The sequence below is a fragment of the Scyliorhinus torazame genome, chromosome 8 (genome assembly GCF_047496885.1).
Source record: "Scyliorhinus torazame isolate Kashiwa2021f chromosome 8, sScyTor2.1, whole genome shotgun sequence".
Classification (NCBI taxonomy): Eukaryota; Metazoa; Chordata; class Chondrichthyes; order Carcharhiniformes; family Scyliorhinidae; genus Scyliorhinus; species Scyliorhinus torazame.
In genome coordinates this window covers 2740717-2757774 of record NC_092714.1, presented here as the reverse complement: position 1 = coordinate 2757774, position 17058 = coordinate 2740717, and the positions used below count along the sequence as shown (strand labels likewise).

The following is a 17058-nucleotide window of genomic DNA, read 5'->3' as shown; positions in this document are numbered from 1 at the left end:
AGAACTGGGCGTAGGGAAACAAAGTGGATGTTTCGAGGGGCATTAAGTTGCATGGATGGGGCATTTGGAGTGTTGGGAGACTTAAGACGAGCTGGAGGGCCTTAGTGTTTTCATTTTAGCTGGCACAACGTCTCACAGCATCAAGGTGGGCCTTCCACTGTATCCCGCAGCCCCTGTGGCTGCTTCCAAACATCTTCCTGGGTCAGCTTATTTATTCTTGCACAGGATGTGGGCATAGCTGGCCCTAATTGCCCTTGAATTGAGTAGCTTACTTGGCTATTTCAGAGGGTAGTTAAGCATCAATCACATGGCTGTGGGTCTGCAGTCACACGTTGGCCAGACCAGGTAAAGACTGCAGATTTCCTTCAAGTTAATTAGTAAGCCAGATGAGTTTTATAATAACAGGTGGTAGTGTTACAGTCATCGTTACTAAGATGAGCTTTATATTCCAGATTTATTATTTGAATTTCATCAGCTGCTGTGGAGGGATTTGAACCCCAGTCCCCAGAGGATTGGCCTGGATCTGCGGATTACTTGTCCAGTGACATTACCACAATCTGAGCCTGACTCCAGTCTGCATCAACCCCTCTGCAATAAAGATCCCTTTTTCTTTCTCCCAAGGGAGGTGGGCTGATCCAGTCATTTTCCTCACTCTCCCTTCCCACCTCAAGGATGACAATCCCGGCCAATAATTCTCTTTTCAGCAATATATTCTGTATTCTAACATCAAGGAAATATTTTATTATTTTGGAATCTCAGGTCCTAATGGTGCGGTCGGGGTTTCAAGCAGTGACTCTTACCACCAAGGCAACTGACCCACAGAAGAAGAAGAAAGTCAAGGGTAAGGGTCAAGAATGCTCTTTCTAATCACATTGGGCACCTATGGCAATCTAACTCCCTGGTTCAGCGAGAAAGCGATTGGTATTGTTACAGTATCCGGACCAGACCCCAGTTAATATTAGCAAACCGAACGGGACATCAACAACTTTTCAATTTGTATATTGTAAGGAAAGGATATTCCCCTCCAGGGTGATTCCACTGACAACGAGGGATCTTTCATATTAAAACAAACTTTCTGATTAACACAGGATTAACCCATTAACATACAGGAAAAAACAGCTTTTCACTTAACAGTTAAATAGTTCTTAAAAATATACAGAAAGGTCTTTGTGTTCATTTTCCCGTCTACTTCTAAAAGTTCAATTAAGCAAAGTCCATACACTGGTCAAATACTATACTTTTTTTTGAAAAATATTTTAATTCAAATTTTTACATTTTACAAAACAAAAACATTACACCCCAAATCCAATGGATCCTGCACCACCCCCCACCCCGAATAGTTGACAGTAACTAGCTCTCCAAAATGCAAAATTAACAAACCCCATCTGTTGTGGAATCCCTCATTTGCTCCCCTAAGGGCAAATTCCACCTTAAGAACTCCATCAGATCCCCGAGTCTCGCTTTATGCGGATGACCTGCTCCTGTATGTTTCGGATCCAATTGAGGGGATGGAAGAAATCGGGAATTTGGCCGGTTCTCAGGGTATAAGCTTAATATGGGGAAGAGCGAGATGTTTGTGGTCCAGGCGAGGGGTCAGGAGAGGCGACTGGGGGAGCTGCCGTTCAGAGTGGTAGGGGACAGTTTCAGGTACCTGGGTATCCAAGTGGCGAGGGATTGGGACCGGCTACATAAACTGAACTTGGCCCGGTTGGTGGATCAGATGAAGGAGGATTTCCGGAGATGGGATGCGCTCCCGTTGTCTCGAGCTGGCAGAGTAAAAACGGTGAAAATGACGGTCCTCCCGAGATTCCTGTTTGTATTTCAATGTCTCCCCATCTTTATTCCGCGGTCCTTTTTTAAGCGGGTCAATAAAGTTATAGCGGGCTTCGTATGGGGGGGGGGGGGGGGGCGCGGCAAGTCCCCACCAGTGAGGAGGGTAATGCTTGAGCGGAGTCGGGGAGAGGACGGGCTGGCGCTGCCGAACTTTAACAATTTTTACTGGGAGGCTAACATAGCCATGATTAGGAAGTGGCTGGGGAGGGGTCGGCGTGGGTGCGCGTGGAGGTGGCGTCATGCAAGGGCACAAGTTTGGGGGCGCTGGTAACTGCGCCTCTGCCGTTCCCGCCGGCGCGGGTACTCCACCAGCCCCATGGCGGCCATGAGTGTCTGGGGGCAATGGAGGAGATATGTGGGAGCAGAGGGAGCATCAGTTTGGCCCCAATCTGCGATAATCACCGGTTTGCCCCGGGGAGTATGGATGGGAGGTTCCGAATTTGGCAGAGAGCGGGGATTGAGAGGATGGGGGGACTTGTTTATAGAGGGGAGCTTTCCGAGTATGAGAGTAGAAGAAGTTTGCATTGGCGGGGGAAACAAATTCAGGTATCTGCAGGTGCGGGACTTTCTGCGTAGACAGGTAGCAACCTTCCCGCTCCTACCGCTGAGGGGGTTCGGGACAGGATAGTTTCCAGAGGGTGGGTAGGAGAAGGGAGCGTGTCGGACATTTATAAGGAACTTATGTGATCAGAGGAGACGCAGACCGAGGAGCTGAAGCGCAAGTGGGAGGAGGAGCTGGGAGGAGAGATAGAGGATGGTCTATGGGCGGACGCGTTGAGTAGAGTCAACATGTCCGCAACATGTGCCAGGCTCAGCCTGATACAATTTAAGACATGCCAGTGGCCCGGATGAGCAGATACTTTGGGGTGGAAGACAGGTGCGGAAAATGTGTGGGAGGACCGGCGAACCATGTCCACATGTTCTGGACATGTCCGAAGCTTAGGGGATTTTGGCAGGGATTTGCGGACGTCATGTCCACGGTGTCAAAAACAAGGGTGGGGCTGAGTCCAGAGGTGGCGATTTTCGGAGGGTCGGAAGACCCGGGAACCAGGAGGAGAAAGAGGCAGACGTTCTGGCCTTTGCTTCCCTGGTAGCCCGGAGACGGATACTATTAGCTTGGAGGGACTCAAAGCCCCGAAGTCGGAGACCTGACTATCGAACATGGCTCGCTTTCTCTGTTTGGAGAAAATCAAGTTCACCTTGAGGGGGTCACTGTCAGGGTTCACCCGGAGGTGGCAACCGTTCGTCAACTTCTTCGCGGAAAATTAATCGTCAGCGGAGGGGAGGGTGGGGGGGGCTAGGTTAGCGTAGATTAGGGGGTTAATTAATGGTGGGACCTGTGGGGGAGGGAGGCGGTATTTGCACTGTTTATATTTTCATGTACATTGTTTATATTGCTGCTGTTACAACGCCAAAAAATACCTCAATAAAATGTTTACAAGAAAAAAGAAATGTACAGCACAGGAACAGGCCCTTCGGCCCTCCAAGCCCGTGCCGACCATGCTGCCCGACTAAACTACAATCTTCTACACTTCCTGGGTCCGTATCCCTCTCTTCCCATCCTATTCACGTATTTGTCAAGATGCCCATTAAATGTCACTATCGTCCCTGCTTCCACCACCTCCTCCGGTAGCGAGTTCCAGGCACCCACTACCCTCTGTGTAAAAAAAACTTGCCTCGTACATCTACTCTAAACCTTGCCCCTCGCACCTTAAACCTATGCCCCCTAGTAATTGACCCCTCTACCCTGGGGAAAAGCCTCTGACTATCCACTCTGTCTATGCCCCTCATAATTTTGTAGACCTCTATTAGGTCGCCCCTCAACCTCCTTCGTTCCGGTGAGAACAAACCGAGTTTATTCAACCGCTCCTCATAGCTAATGCCCTCCATACCAGGCAACATTCTGGTAAATCTCTTCTGCACCCTCTCTAAAGCCTCCACATCCTTCTGGTAGTGTGGCGACCAGAATTGAACACTATACTCCAAGTGTGGCCTAACTAAGGTTCTATACAGCTGCAACATGACTTGCCAATTCTTATACTAATTGCCCCGGCCAATGAAGGCAAGCATGCCGTATGCCTTCTTGACTACCTTCTCCACCTGTGTTGCCCCTTTCAGGGACCTGTACACCTAGATCTCTCTGACTTTCAATACTCTTGAGGGTTCTACCATTCACTGTATATTCCCTACCTGCATTAGACCTACCAAAATGCATTACCTCACATTTGTCCGGGTTAAACTCCATCTGCCATCTCTCTGCCCAAGCCTCCAAACAATCTAAATCCTGCTGTATCCTCTGACAGTCCTCATCGCTATCCGCAATTCCACCAACCTTTGTCGTCTGCAAACTTACTAATCAGACCAGTTACATTTTCCTCCAAATCATTTTTATATACTACAAACAGCAAAGGTCCCAACACTGATCCCTGCGGAACACCACTAGTCACAGCCCTCCAATTAGAAAAGCATCCTTCCATTGCTACTCTCTGCCTTCTATGACCTAGCCAGTTCTGTATCCACCTTGCCAGCTCACCCCTGATCCTGTGTGACTTCACCTTTTGTATTAGTCGACCATGAGGGACCTTGTCAAAGGCCTTACTGAAGTCCATATAGACAACATCCACTGCCCTACCTGCATCAATCATCTTTGTGACCTACTCGAAAAACTCTTATCAAGTTAGTGAGACACAACCTCCTTCGCAAAACCATGCTGCCTCTCACTAATACGTCCATTTGCTTCCAAATGAGAGTAGATCCTGTCTCGAAGAATTCTCTCCAGTAATTTCCCTACCACTGACGTAAGGCTCACCGGCCTGTAGTTCCCTGGATTATCCTTGCTACCCTTCTTAAACAGAGGAACAACATTGGCTATTCTCCAGTCCTCCGGGACATCACCTGAAGACAGTGAGGATCCAAAGATTTCTGCAAGGCCTCAGCAATTTCCTCTCCAGCCTCCTTCAGTATTCTGGGGTAGATCCCATCAGGCCCTGGGGACTTAGCTACCTTAATATTTTTCAAGACGCCCAACACCTCGTCTTTTTGGATCTCAATGTGGCCCAGGCTATCTACACACCCTTCTCCAGACTCAACATCTACCAATTCCTTCTCTTTGGTGAATACCGATGCAAAGTATTCATTTAGTACCTCGCCAATTTCCTCTGGCTCCACACATAGATTCCCTTGCCTATCCTTCAGTGGGCCAACCCTTTCCCTGGCTACCCTCTTGCTTTTTATGTACGTGTAAAAAGCCTCGGGATTTTCCTTAACCCCATTTACCAATGACTTTTCGTGACCCCTTCTAGCCCACCTGACTCCTTGCTTAAGTTCCTTCCTACTTTCCTTATATTCCACACAGGCTTCGTCTGTTGCCAGCCTTTTAGCCCTGACAAATGCCTCCTTTTTCTTTTTGACGAGGCTTACAATATCTCTCGTTATCCATCGTTCCCGAAAATTGCTGTATTTATCCTTCTTCCTCACAGGAACATGCCGGTCCTGTATTCCTTTCAACTGACACTTGAAAGCCTCCCACATGTCAGATATTGATTTACCCTCAAACATCCACCCCCAATCTATGTTCTTCAGTTCCCGCCTAATGTTATAATTAGCCTTCCCCCAATTTAGCACATTCACCCTAGGACCACTCTTATCCTTGTCCACCAGCACTTTAAAACTTACTGAATTGTGGTCACTGTTCCCGAAATGCTCTCCTACTAAAACTTCTACCACCTGGCCGGACTCATTCCCCAATACCAGGTCCAGTACCGCCCCTTCCCTAGTTAGACTGTCTACATATTGTTTTAAGAAGCCCTCCTGGATGCTCCTTACAAACTCCGCCCCGTCTAAGCCCCTGGCAGTAAGTGAGTCCCAGTCAATATTGGGAAAGTTGAAGTCTCCCATCACCACAACCCTGTTGTTTTTACTCTTTTCCAAAATCTGTCTACCTATCTGCTCCTCTATCTCCCGCTGGCTGTTGGGAGGCCTGTAGTAAACCCCCAACATTGTGACTGCACCCTTTTTTTTTAAAATAATATGTTTATTCAAAGTTTTTCCAACAAAAATATTCAACCTGTTAAACCCCCCCCCCCCCCGTAACAAAAAAGAAAAAGAAAAAAAGAGCAGAACAGAACATAAACATATCAATCAAACATAATACAGAACTTATACAATGGGTTTTTCCCACACATATTAACCCTCCCGTATGCTTTTACAAATACCACCTGGGGAAAACCCCCTCCCCCACCCGCCCAAATATCCCCCCCCCCTGAAAGAAACTCCCCCCCCCACCCCCCCTTCCTCCCTCCCTGGGTTGCTGCTGCTGACCGAGCCCCTTCTAGTGCTCCGCGAGATAGTCTAGGAACGGTTGTCACCGCCTGAAGAACCCCTGCACAGACCCTCTCAAGGCAAACTTTATCCTCTCCAGCTTAATGAACCCTGGCTTGTCATTTATCCAGGCTTCCACGCTGGGGGGCTTCGTGTCCTTCCATAATAGCAAGATCGTCCGCCGGGCTACCAGGGATGCAAAGGCCAGGATACCGGCCTCTTTCGCCTCCTGCACTCCCGGCTCGTCCGCCACCCCAAATAATGCCAGCCCCCAACTTGGTTTGACCCGGACTTTCACCACATAGAACATAGAACAATACAGCGCAGTACAGGCCCTTCGGCCCACGATGTTGCACCGAAACAAAAGCCATCTAACCTACACTATGCCATTATCATCCATATGTTTATCCAATAAACTTTTAAATGCCCTCAATGTTGGCGAGTTCACTACTGTAGCAGGTAGGGCATTCCACGGCCTCACTACTCTTTGCGTAAAGAACCTACCTCTGACCTCTGTCCTATATCTATTACCCCTCAGTTTAAAGTTATGTCCCCTCGTGCCAGCCATATCCATCCGCGGGAGAAGGCTCTCACTGTCCACCCTATCCAACCCCCGATCATTGGACATAGTCCTCTTGCGAAATCCCTCCAGAACCCATCCAGGGCCGGGCACGACCAAAACATGTGGACGTGGTTCGCCGGGCTTCCCGAGCACCTCCCACATCTATCCTCCACCCCAAAGAACCTACTCAGCCTCGCCCCCGTCATATGCGCTCTGTGAACAACCTTAAACTGTATCAGGCTGAGCCTGGCACACGAGGAAGAGGAATTGACCCTACTCAGGTCATCCGCCACAGACCCTCTTCAATCTCCTCCCCCAACTCCTCCTCCCACTTGCCCTTCAGCTCCTCTACCAAAGCCTCCCCTCTTCTTTTCATCTCCTGATATATCGCCGAAACCTTGCCCTCTCCGACCCATACACCCAAAATCACCCTGTCCTGAATCCGCTGTGCCGGGAGCGACGGGAATTCCCTCACCTGCCGCCTCACAAACGCCCTCACTTGCATGTACCTGAAAGCGTTTCCCGGGGGGCAGCCCAAACCTCTCCTCCAGCGCCCCTAGGCTTGCAAACGTCCCGCCTATAAACGGGTCCCCCATTCTTCTGATCCCTGCCCGATGCCAGCTCCGAAACCCCCCATCCACCCTCCCTGGGACGAACCGATGGTTCTCCCGGATCGGGGACCACACCGAGGCTCCCATCTCACCCCTATGTCGTCTCCACTGCCCCCAGATCTTTAGCGTTGCCGCCACTACCGGACCTTGTCGGCGAGAGCGGCAGCGGTGCCGTCACCAGCGCCCTCAGGCTCGTTCCTTTGCAGGACGCCACCTCCAACCTCTTCCATGCCGCCCCCTCTCCCTCCATTACCCACTTACGGATCATCGCCACGTTGCCTGCCCAATAATAGTCACCCAGATTCGGCAACGCCAGCCCTCCCTGCCCCTACTACGCTCCAGAAACCCCCTCCTTACTCTCGGGGTCTTGTATGCCCACACAAAACCCATGATGCTCCTCCCTACCCGCTTAAAAAAGGCCTTGGTAATCATAATGGGAAGGCACTGGAACACAAACAGAAACCTCGGGAGGACCATCATTTTAATCGACTGTACCCTGCCCGCTAGCGAGAGTGGCAACGCATCCCATCTTTTGAAGTCCTCCTCCATCTGCTCCACCAGCCGCGTCAAATTAAGTTTGTGCAGGGCCCCCCAGCTCCTTGCTACCTGGATCCCCAAGTACCGAAAGCTCCTTTCCGCCCTCCTCAACAACGGTAGGTCGTCTATCCCTCTTCCCTGGTCGCCTGGATGCACCACAAAGAGCTCACTTTTCCCTACATTGAGCTTATAGCCCGAGAAGTCCCCAAACTCCCTTAGGATCCGCATGATGTCCACCATCCCCTCCACTGGATCTGCCTACTGCACCCTTCTTATTCCTGATCTCTACCCATATAGCCTCACTGCCCTCCCGTAGTACAGCTGTGATATTCTCCCTAACCAGTAGCGCAACTCCTTTTACATCCCTCTCTATCCCGCCTGAAACATCTAAATCCTGGAACGTTTAGCTGCCAATCCTGCCCTTCCCTCAACCAGGTCTCTGTAATGGCAACAACATCATAGTTCCAAGTACTAATCCAAGCTCTAAGTTCCTCTGCCTTACCCGTAATACTTCTTGCATTAAAACATATGCACTTCAGGCCACCAGATCCGCTGTGTACAGCAACTTCACCCTGTCTGCTCTGCCTCAGAGCCCCACTGTCCCTATTCCCTAGTTCTCCCTCAATGCTCTCACCTTCTGACCTATTGCTCCCGTGCCCACCCCCCTGCCATACTAGTTTAAACCCTCCCGTGTGACACTAGCAAACCTCGCGGCAAGGATATTTATGCCTCTACAGTTTAGATGCAACCCGTCCATCTTATACAGGTCACACCTGCCCCGGAAGAGCTCCCAGTGGTCCAGATAACGGAAACCCTCCCTCCTACACCAGCTGTTTAGCCACGTGTTTATCTGCTCTATCTTCCTATTTCTAGCCTCACTGGCACGTGGCACAGGAAGTAATCCCGAGATTACAACCCTAGAGGTGCTGTCTTATTTTTTTTTTTAAAAAGAACTCCCCGTTAGATCCCAGAGTCATGCCGAGGAACTGTGTGGAAAAGCTGACCTCCACCTAATAGTACCCCCTGCAAGCAATCAACGAGGCAAAGGCTAAAACATTCGTGTGTGTGTGTGTGTGTGTGTGTCTGACTGTCTTTCTGTGTGTGTGTGTGTGTCTTTGTGTGTGTGTTTGTGTCTGTGTGTATGAACAAAGTACAGTACAGTACAGCATAGGAACAGGCCCTTTGACCCTCCAAGCCTGCACCAATCAGGTGTCCAATCTAGACCAACTGCCTGTATCCTTCTGTACCCCGTCTGTTCATGTGTCTAACCAGATAAGTTTTAAAGGTCGCTAACGTATCTGCCTCAACCACCTCACTGGGCCGTGCATTCCAGGCCACCACAACCTCTGTGTAAAAAACTTACCCCGCACATCTCCACTGAACCTGTCCCCCCTCCCCTTGAACTTGTGCCCCCTTGTCATTGTCATTTCCACCCTGGGAAAAAGCTTCCAACTGTTCACCCTATCTATACCCCTCATAATTTCATAAACTTCTATCAGGTCGCTCCTCAGCCTCCGTCTCTCTCGGGAGAACAATCCCAGTTTATTCAATCTCTCCTCATAGCTAATACCCTCCATACCAGGCAACATCCTGGTAAACCTTTTCTGCACTCTCTCCAAAGCCTCCACGTCCTTCTGGTAGTGCGGTGACCAGAATTGGACACAGTATTCCAAATGTGGCCTAACCAACGTTCTATGTAACTAACAGAATTTGTGAGCTTTTATACTCGATATCCCGTCCAATGAAGGCACGTATGCCATATGCTTTCTCTACCACCATTTCCACCTGTGCTGCCACTTTTAAGGATCTGTGGACCTGCACACCCAGATCTCTCTGTCTCTCTGCTCCTGATGCTGCTGCCATTTATTTTATAGCTTCCACCTGAATTGGATCCATCAAAATGCATCACCTCGCATTTGTCCAGTTAAATTCCATCTGGCATTTCTCTGCCTAATTTTGCAGCCTCTCTATATCCTGCTGTATTCTCTGACAATCTTCATCACTATCCACAACTCCTGCAATCTTAGTATCATCCACAAACTTGCTAATCAGACCCGCTACATTTTCTTCCAAGTCATTGAGATATATTACAAACAGCAGAGGTCCTAGACCTCACGTATTTATCCTTTTTCTTTTTGACTCGACTCACAATTTTCCCTGGTCATCCACGGTTCCTGAATCCCGCTTTTCCTGTTTTTACCGGCACGTGCCTGCCCTGCATTCCCACCAACTGCTTCTTAAAAGACTCCCACATGCCCAATGTGGATTTACCCTCAAACAGCCTCTCCCAAACAACAGCCTCCAAATCCTGCCTAATCTGGTTGTAGTGAGCCTTCCCCCAATTTAGCACCTTAACCCCAGGACAACACTCGTCCTGTTCCACTAGTATCCGAAAGCTTACAGAATTGTGGTCACTGTCCACCACATGTTCTCCCACTGCAACTTTGATGACCAGGGCTCGTTCCCTGGCACAAGGTCCAGTATAGCCCCCTCTCTAGTCGGACTCCACATGTTGTTCCAAAAAACCTTCCTGGACACACTTAACAAATTCCTCACCATCCCCTAGCCCCAAGGGATTTCCAGTCAATATGAGGAAAATTAAAGTCTCCCACTACAACAACCCTATTATTTCTACATCTATCCACAATCTGCTTACATATCTGTTCTTAAACTTCCCGTGGGCTGTTGGGAGGCCTGTCGTACACCCCCATCATCGTGACAGCCCCCTTCCTGCTTCTGAGTTATAGCCACAAAGCCTCGCTAATTGATTCTTCCCTGGTGTCCTCCCTCTGTACAGCTGTAATATGCTCTCCAACCAGTATTGCAACTCCCCCACATCTCTTACCTTCCCCTCTGTTTCGCCTAAAACATCGATATTCCGGAGTATTTAGCTGCCAGTCCAGTCCCTTTTTTAATCAAGTCTCCATTACAGAAACCACATACAAGTTCCGCGCGTGAATCAAGGCTCAAAGTTCATCTGTCTTGCCTATTATACTCCGTGTATTGAAGCAGATACACTCCAGACCTCCAGGCCCACTGAGTTCGACCTCACCCAGCCTACCCTTCCTCTTAGACAGCCTGACCCTGGTACCATGCTCATCCCCGATCTCTACACTTACTGGCTTACTGTTCTGATTTCCACCCCCTGCCATATTAGTTTAAACCCATGTGAACCATACTAGCAGGATATTGGTGCCCCTCCAGTTGAGGTGTAACACGTCCTTCTTGTACAGGCCCCACATTCCCTGGAGGACATCCCATTGCTCAAAAAAACTGAAGCCCTCTCTCCTGCACCAGTTCTTTAGCCACGTGTTCAACTGCACTATAGCCCTGTTGCTAGCCTCGCGAGCACGTGTGTGCCCTTGTGGGTTTGTCTGTCTGTGCCAGTGTGTGTGTTTTTTGTCTGTATGTTAGTGTCTTTGTGTCCATCTTTGTTTGTGTCTTTGTAGTCCCTTTGTCTTTGTGTGCGTATGTCTGTCTGTGTCTTTGTGTATGTGCCTGTGACTTTGTCTGTGTTAGTGCATTTGTTTGTGTGTGTCTTTGTTTTTCTTAAACACTAAAACAAAAAGAAACAGTATTTATACTTTTAAACGTCAATCCTAACAACAACAGATTACAGGTGGTTTCTTAACCTTAACACACGAGTTCCCATTAAACATCACTTCAAATGAACATACAGCTCTCATTCCACGTCTCTAAACTATGTTAGCTTGTGTCTGCTGTTGAAACTCTCACCACACCACACCCAACAAGTGCCACCTGCAACCCCTTTACATATCAGTGTCAATTATTGCATACTTAACGTGAATGAGGCATCTAATTGGAATGTCTCTTAACCCATTCCTAACAAGCCTGGACCGGGTGCAGGAAGGTGAGGTTAGAAAGGGAACCTGGGTGTCCTCTGGGTGGCACGGACAAGGTGGGCTGAATGTGCTCTAACTTTTCTATGATTTTTTTCGATGATTCTAACCAATTTGCTTCAACTAAAGACATTTGCTTCATCCGCCACCTGCTCTGGCTCTTTACCTCACATCTGATCAAACATGGTTCCTGACAATTCAACCTCAGCCTCCCTATCGGCCCTCCTCAAGTTCTCGTCCTCCTGTCTCAGCCTGTGGCTTTATGATCAGGTTATCACACCATCAGGAAATACTCCTGGAATTCTGAGCTCTGCCCTGTCCCTCAAACAAAGACTCTCTTCTGGGGTTTCCAGGCTTGGACCTACCAGCGTTATCTTGGCTGTTTGATTACCCACTCCCATTTATACAAAAGGACAGAGCCATGCTATTTATATACAACTAACCTCCCATTGACAGCCAAAAAGGCCATCAGACCCTGTAACGGCCTAATAGCTGATCAGACAGGAGTGTCCCAAAGGACAATGGATTTCAAGTGAATCACCTTGGCTGAAAAAGCACATCCTGTGCATTCTCACTAACAAGTTTAATAATCTTTATTATTGTCACAAGTAGGCTATCATTAACACTGCAATGGCGTTACTGTGAAAATCCCCTAGTCGCCACATTCCGGCGGCTGTTCGGCTACACAGAGGGAGAATTCAGAATGTCCAATTCACCAACAGCACGTCTTTCGGGACTTGTGGGAGGAAACCGGAGCACCCGGAGGAAACCCACGCAGACACGGGGAGAACGTGCAGACTCCGCACAGACAGTGACCAAACCAGGAATCGAACTGGGGTCCCTGGTGTTGTGAAGCCACTGTGCTAACCACTGTGCTGCCATACCGCCCCTTTGAATGGGATAATGTAACACAAGCAGGTGTGGGCATATCCCTCTGACTGTATGCTCACAGTTTTTCTCTCGGTCTGTTTAACCCCTAAATTGGCTGCTCCATCTTCAATCCCATTTCTGGACCATTTTCCTGACATCTCTCTTCCGTAACACTATCTGTCTATGTCTTTGTGTGTTACTGTCTGTGACTCTGTGTGTCGTTTTCTATGTGTCTTTGTCTGTGTCTCCCTGTCTTTGTCAGTCTGTGCGTGTGCGTCTTTTTTATGTGTGTGTCTCTCTCCACATGGTCTCTCTGTCTGTCTCCACGTGGTCCCTCACTCTCGCCTCACGGTCTCTCCCTCGCAATCTAACCCTTGCTTCTCGCAGACTCCCTCGCCATCTTTCTCACCCATCACCGTCTCACGCTCTCTCTCCCCCGTCGCAGTCTCTCTCTCCCCTTGCAGTCTCTCTCCTTCGTCACGGTCTCTCTCCTTCGTCACGGTCTCTCTCCCCTCGCGGTCTCTCTCCCCTCGCGGTCTCTCTCCCCTCGCGGTCTCTCTCCCCTCGCGGTCTCTCTCCCCTCGCGGTCTCTCTCCCCTCGCGGTCTCTCTCCCCTCGCGGTCTCTCTCCCCTCGCGGTCTCTCTCTCTCCCCTCGCGGTCTCTCTCCCCTCGCGGTCTCTCTCTCTCCCCTCGCGGTCTCTCTCTCTCCCCTCGCGGTCTCTCTCCCCTCGCGGTCTCTCTCCCCTCGCGGTCTCTCTCTCTCCCCTCGCGGTCTCTCTCTCTCCCCTCGCGGTCTCTCTCCCCTCGCGGTCTCTCTCCCCTCGCGGTCTCTCTCCCCTCGCAGTCTCTCTCCCCTCGCAGTCTCTCTCCCCTCGCAGTCTCTCTCCCCTCGCAGTCTCTCTCCCCTCGCAGTCTCTCTCCCCTCGCAGTCTCTCTCCCCTCGCAGTCTCTCTCTCTCTCCCCTCGCAGTCTCTCTCTCTCTCCCCTCGCAGTCTCTCTCTCTCTCCCCTCGCAGTCTCTCTCTCCCCTCGCAGTCTCTCCCTCTCCCCTCGCAGTCTCTGTGTGTCTTTGTATATCTATGTGTCTTTGTCCGTGTCTGCCTGTCTTTGTCAGTCTGTGTGTGCGTCTTTTTTGTGTGTGTGTCTCTCTCTCCACATGGTCCCAGTGTCTCTCCCCACGTGGTCCCTCTCTCTCGCCCTAACGGTCTCCCTCGCAATCTATCCCTCGCTTCTTGCAGACTCTCCCTCGCCGTCTTCCTCGCCCATTACCGTCTCACGCACTGTCCCCTCGCAGTCTCTCTCTACCCTCGCAGTTTCTCTCTACCCTCGCAGTCTCTCTCTACCCTCGCCGTCTCTCTCTCTCCCCTCGCGGTCTCTCTCCCCTCGCGGTCTCTCTCCCCTCGCGGTCTCTCTCCCCTCGCGGTCTCTCTCCCCTCGCGGTCTCTCTCCCCTCGCGGTCTCTCTCCCCTCGCGGTCTCTCTCCCCTCGCGGTCTCTCTCCCCTCGCGGTCTCACTCCCCTCGCGGTCTCACTCCCCTCGCGGTCTCTCTTCCCTCGCAGTCTCCCCTCGCGGTCTCTCTCCCCTCGCGGTCTCTCTCCCCTCGCGGTCTCTCTCCCCTCGCGGTCTCTCTCCCCTCGCGGTCTCTCTCCCCTCGCGGTCTCTCTCCCCTCGCGGTCTCTCTCCCCTCGCGGTCTCTCTCCCCTCGCGGTCTCTCTCCCCTCGCGGTCTCTCTCCCCTCGCGGACTCTCTCCCCTCGCGGACTCTCTCCCCTCGCGGACTCTCTCCCCTCGCGGACTCTCTCCCCTCGCGGACTCTCTCCCCTCGCAGTCTCTCTTCCCTTGCAGTCTCTCTCACTCTCTCCCTCGCAGTCTCTCTCCCCTCGCAGTCTCTCCCTCTCTCTCCCCTCGCAGTCTCTCCCTCTCTCTCCCCTCGCAGTCTCCCCTCGCAGTCTCCCCCCGCAGTCTCCCCTCGCAGTCTCCCCTCCCCTCGCAGTCTCCCCTCCCTCGCAGTCTCCCCTCCCTCGCAGTCTCCCCTCCCTCGCAGTCTCCCTCTCTCCCCTCGCAGTCTCCCTCTCTCCCCTCGCAGTCTCCCTCTCTCTCCCTCGCAGTCTCTCTCCCCTCGCAGTCTCTCTCCCCTCGCAGTCTCTCTCCCCTCGCAGTCTCTCTCCCCTCGCAGTCTCCCTCCCCTCGCAGTCTCTCTCCCCTCGCAGTCTCTCTCCCCTCGCAGTCTCCCTCCCCTCGCAGTCTCCCTCCCCTCGCAGTCTCCCTCCCCTCGCAGTCTCCCTCCCCTCGCAGTCTCCCTCCCCTCGCAGTCTCCCTCCCCTCGCAGTCTCCCTCCCCTCGCAGTCTCCCTCCCCTCGCAGTCTCCCTCCCCTCGCAGTCTCCCTCCCCTCGCAGTCTCCCTCCCCTCGCAGCCTCCCTTCCCTCGCAGTCTCCCTCCCCTCGCAGTCTCCCTCCCCTCGCAGTCTCCCTCCCCTCGCAGTCTCCCTCCCCTCGCAGTCTCCCTCCCCTCGCAGTCTCCCTCCCCTCGCAGTCTCCCTCCCCTCGCAGTCTCCCTCCCCTCGCAGTCTCCCTCCCCTCGCAGTCTCCCTCCCCTCGCAGTCTCCCTCCCCTCGCAGTCTCCCTCCCCTCGCAGTCTCCCTCCCCTCGCAGTCTCTCTCCCCTCGCAGTCTCTCTCCCCTCGCAGTCTCTCTCCCCTCGCAGTCTCTCTCCCCTCGCAGTCTCTCTCCCCTCGCAGTCTCCCTCTCTCCCCTCGCAGTCTCCCTCTCTCTCCCTCGCAGTCTCTCTCCCCTCGCAGTCTCTCTCCCCTCGAAGTCTCTCTCCCCTCGAAGTCTCTCTCCCCTCGCAGTCTCTCTCCCCTCGCAGTCTCTCTCCCCTCGCAGTCTCCCTCCCCTCGCAGTCTCCCTCCCCTCGCAGTCTCCCTCCCCTCGCAGTCTCCCTCCCCTCGCAGTCTCCCTCCCCTCGCAGTCTCCCTCCCCTCGCAGTCTCCCTCCCCTCGCAGTCTCCCTCCCCTCGCAGTCTCCCTCCCCTCGCAGTCTCCCTCCCCTCGCAGTCTCCCTCCCCTCGCAGTCTCCCTCCCCTCGCAGTCTCTCTCCCCTCGCAGTCTCTCTCCCCTCGCAGTCTCTCTCCCCTCGCAGTCTCTCTCCCCTCGCAGTCTCTCTCCCCTCGCAGTCTCTCTCCCCTCGCAGTCTCTCTCCCCTCGCAGTCTCTCTCCCCTCGCAGTCTCTCTCCCCTCGCAGTCTCTCTCCCCTCGCAGTCTCTCTCCCCTCGCAGTCTCCCTCTCTCTCCCTCGCAGTCTCTCTCCCCTCGCAGTCTCTCTCCCCTCGCAGTCTCTCTCCCCCCGCAGTCTCTCTCCCCCCGCAGTCTCTCTCCCCCCGCAGTCTCTCTCCCCCCGCAGTCTCTCTCCCCCCGCAGTCTCTCTCCCCCCGCAGTCTCTCTCCCCCCGCAGTCTCTCTCCCCTCGCTGTCTCTCTCCCCCCGCAGTCTCTCTCCCCCCGCAGTCTCTCTCCCCCCGCAGTCTCTCTCCCCTCGCAGTCCCTCTCCCCTCGCAGTCCCCCTCCCCTCGCAGTCCCCCTCCCCTCGCAGTCCCCCTCCCCTCGCAGTCCCCCTCCCCTCGCAGTCCCCCTCCCCTCGCAGTCCCCCTCCCCTCGCAGTCCACCTCCCCTCGCAGTCCCCCTCCCCTCGCAGTCCCCCTCCCCTCGCAGTCCCCCTCCCTCGCAGTCCCCCTCCCCTCGCAGTCCCCCTCCCCTCGCAGTCCCCCTCCCCTCGCAGTCCCCCTCCCCTCGCAGTCCCCCTCCCCTCGCAGTCCCCCTCCCCTCGCAGTCCCCCTCCCCTCGCAGTCCCCCTCCCCTCGCAGTCCCCCTCCCCTCGCAGTCCCCCTCCCCTCGCAGTCCCCCTCCCCTCGCAGTCCCCCTCCCCTCGCAGTCCCCCTCCCCTCGCAGTCCCCCTCCCCTCGCAGTCCCCCTCCCCTCGCAGTCCTCCTCCCCTCGCAGTCTCCCTCCCCTCGCAGTCTCTCTCTCTCCCCTCGCAGTCTCTCTCTCTCTCTCCCCTCGCAGTCTCTCTCTCTCTCTCCCCTCGCAGTCTCTCTCTCTCTCTCCCCTCGCAGTCTCTCTCTCCCCTCGCAGTCTCTCTCTCTCTCTCCCCTCGCAGTCTCTCTCTCTCTCTCTCCCCTCGCAGTCTCTCTCTCTCTCTCCCCTCGCAGTCTCTCTCTCTCTCTCCCCTCGCAGTCTCTCTCTCTCCCCTCGCAGTCTCTCTCTCTCTCTCCCGTCGCAGTCTCTCTCTCTCTCTCCCCTCGCAGTCTCTCTCTCTCTCTCCCCTCGCAGTCTCTCTCTCTCTCTCCCCTCGCAGTCTCTCTCTCTCTCTCCCCTCGCAGTCTCTCTCTCTCTCTCCCCTGGCAGTCTCCCTCCCCTGGCAGTCTCCCTCCCCTCGCTGTCCCCCTCCCCTCGCAGTCCCCCTCCCCTCGCAGTC

General features: G+C 53.3%; 1 protein-coding gene across 2 annotated transcripts in view; it reads left to right on the top strand.

Annotated features, from left to right (window-relative positions):
* The first annotated feature begins 6 nt into the window (after positions 1 to 6).
* The window catches only part of ndufv3 (NADH:ubiquinone oxidoreductase subunit V3), a 28172-nt gene continuing 11120 nt past the window's right edge, over positions 7 to 17058 (top strand). The window contains exon 1 of one of the 2 annotated variants that reach the window (XR_011948577.1): positions 7 to 841. Coding sequence is in view for 1 of the 2 variants with exons in the window: in XM_072513046.1 (XP_072369147.1) it covers positions 673 to 841 (169 nt within the window). In the remaining variant the exon portion in view is untranslated. The remainder of the gene's footprint in view (positions 842 to 17058) is intronic. The other variant, XM_072513046.1, reaches the window with a different exon arrangement.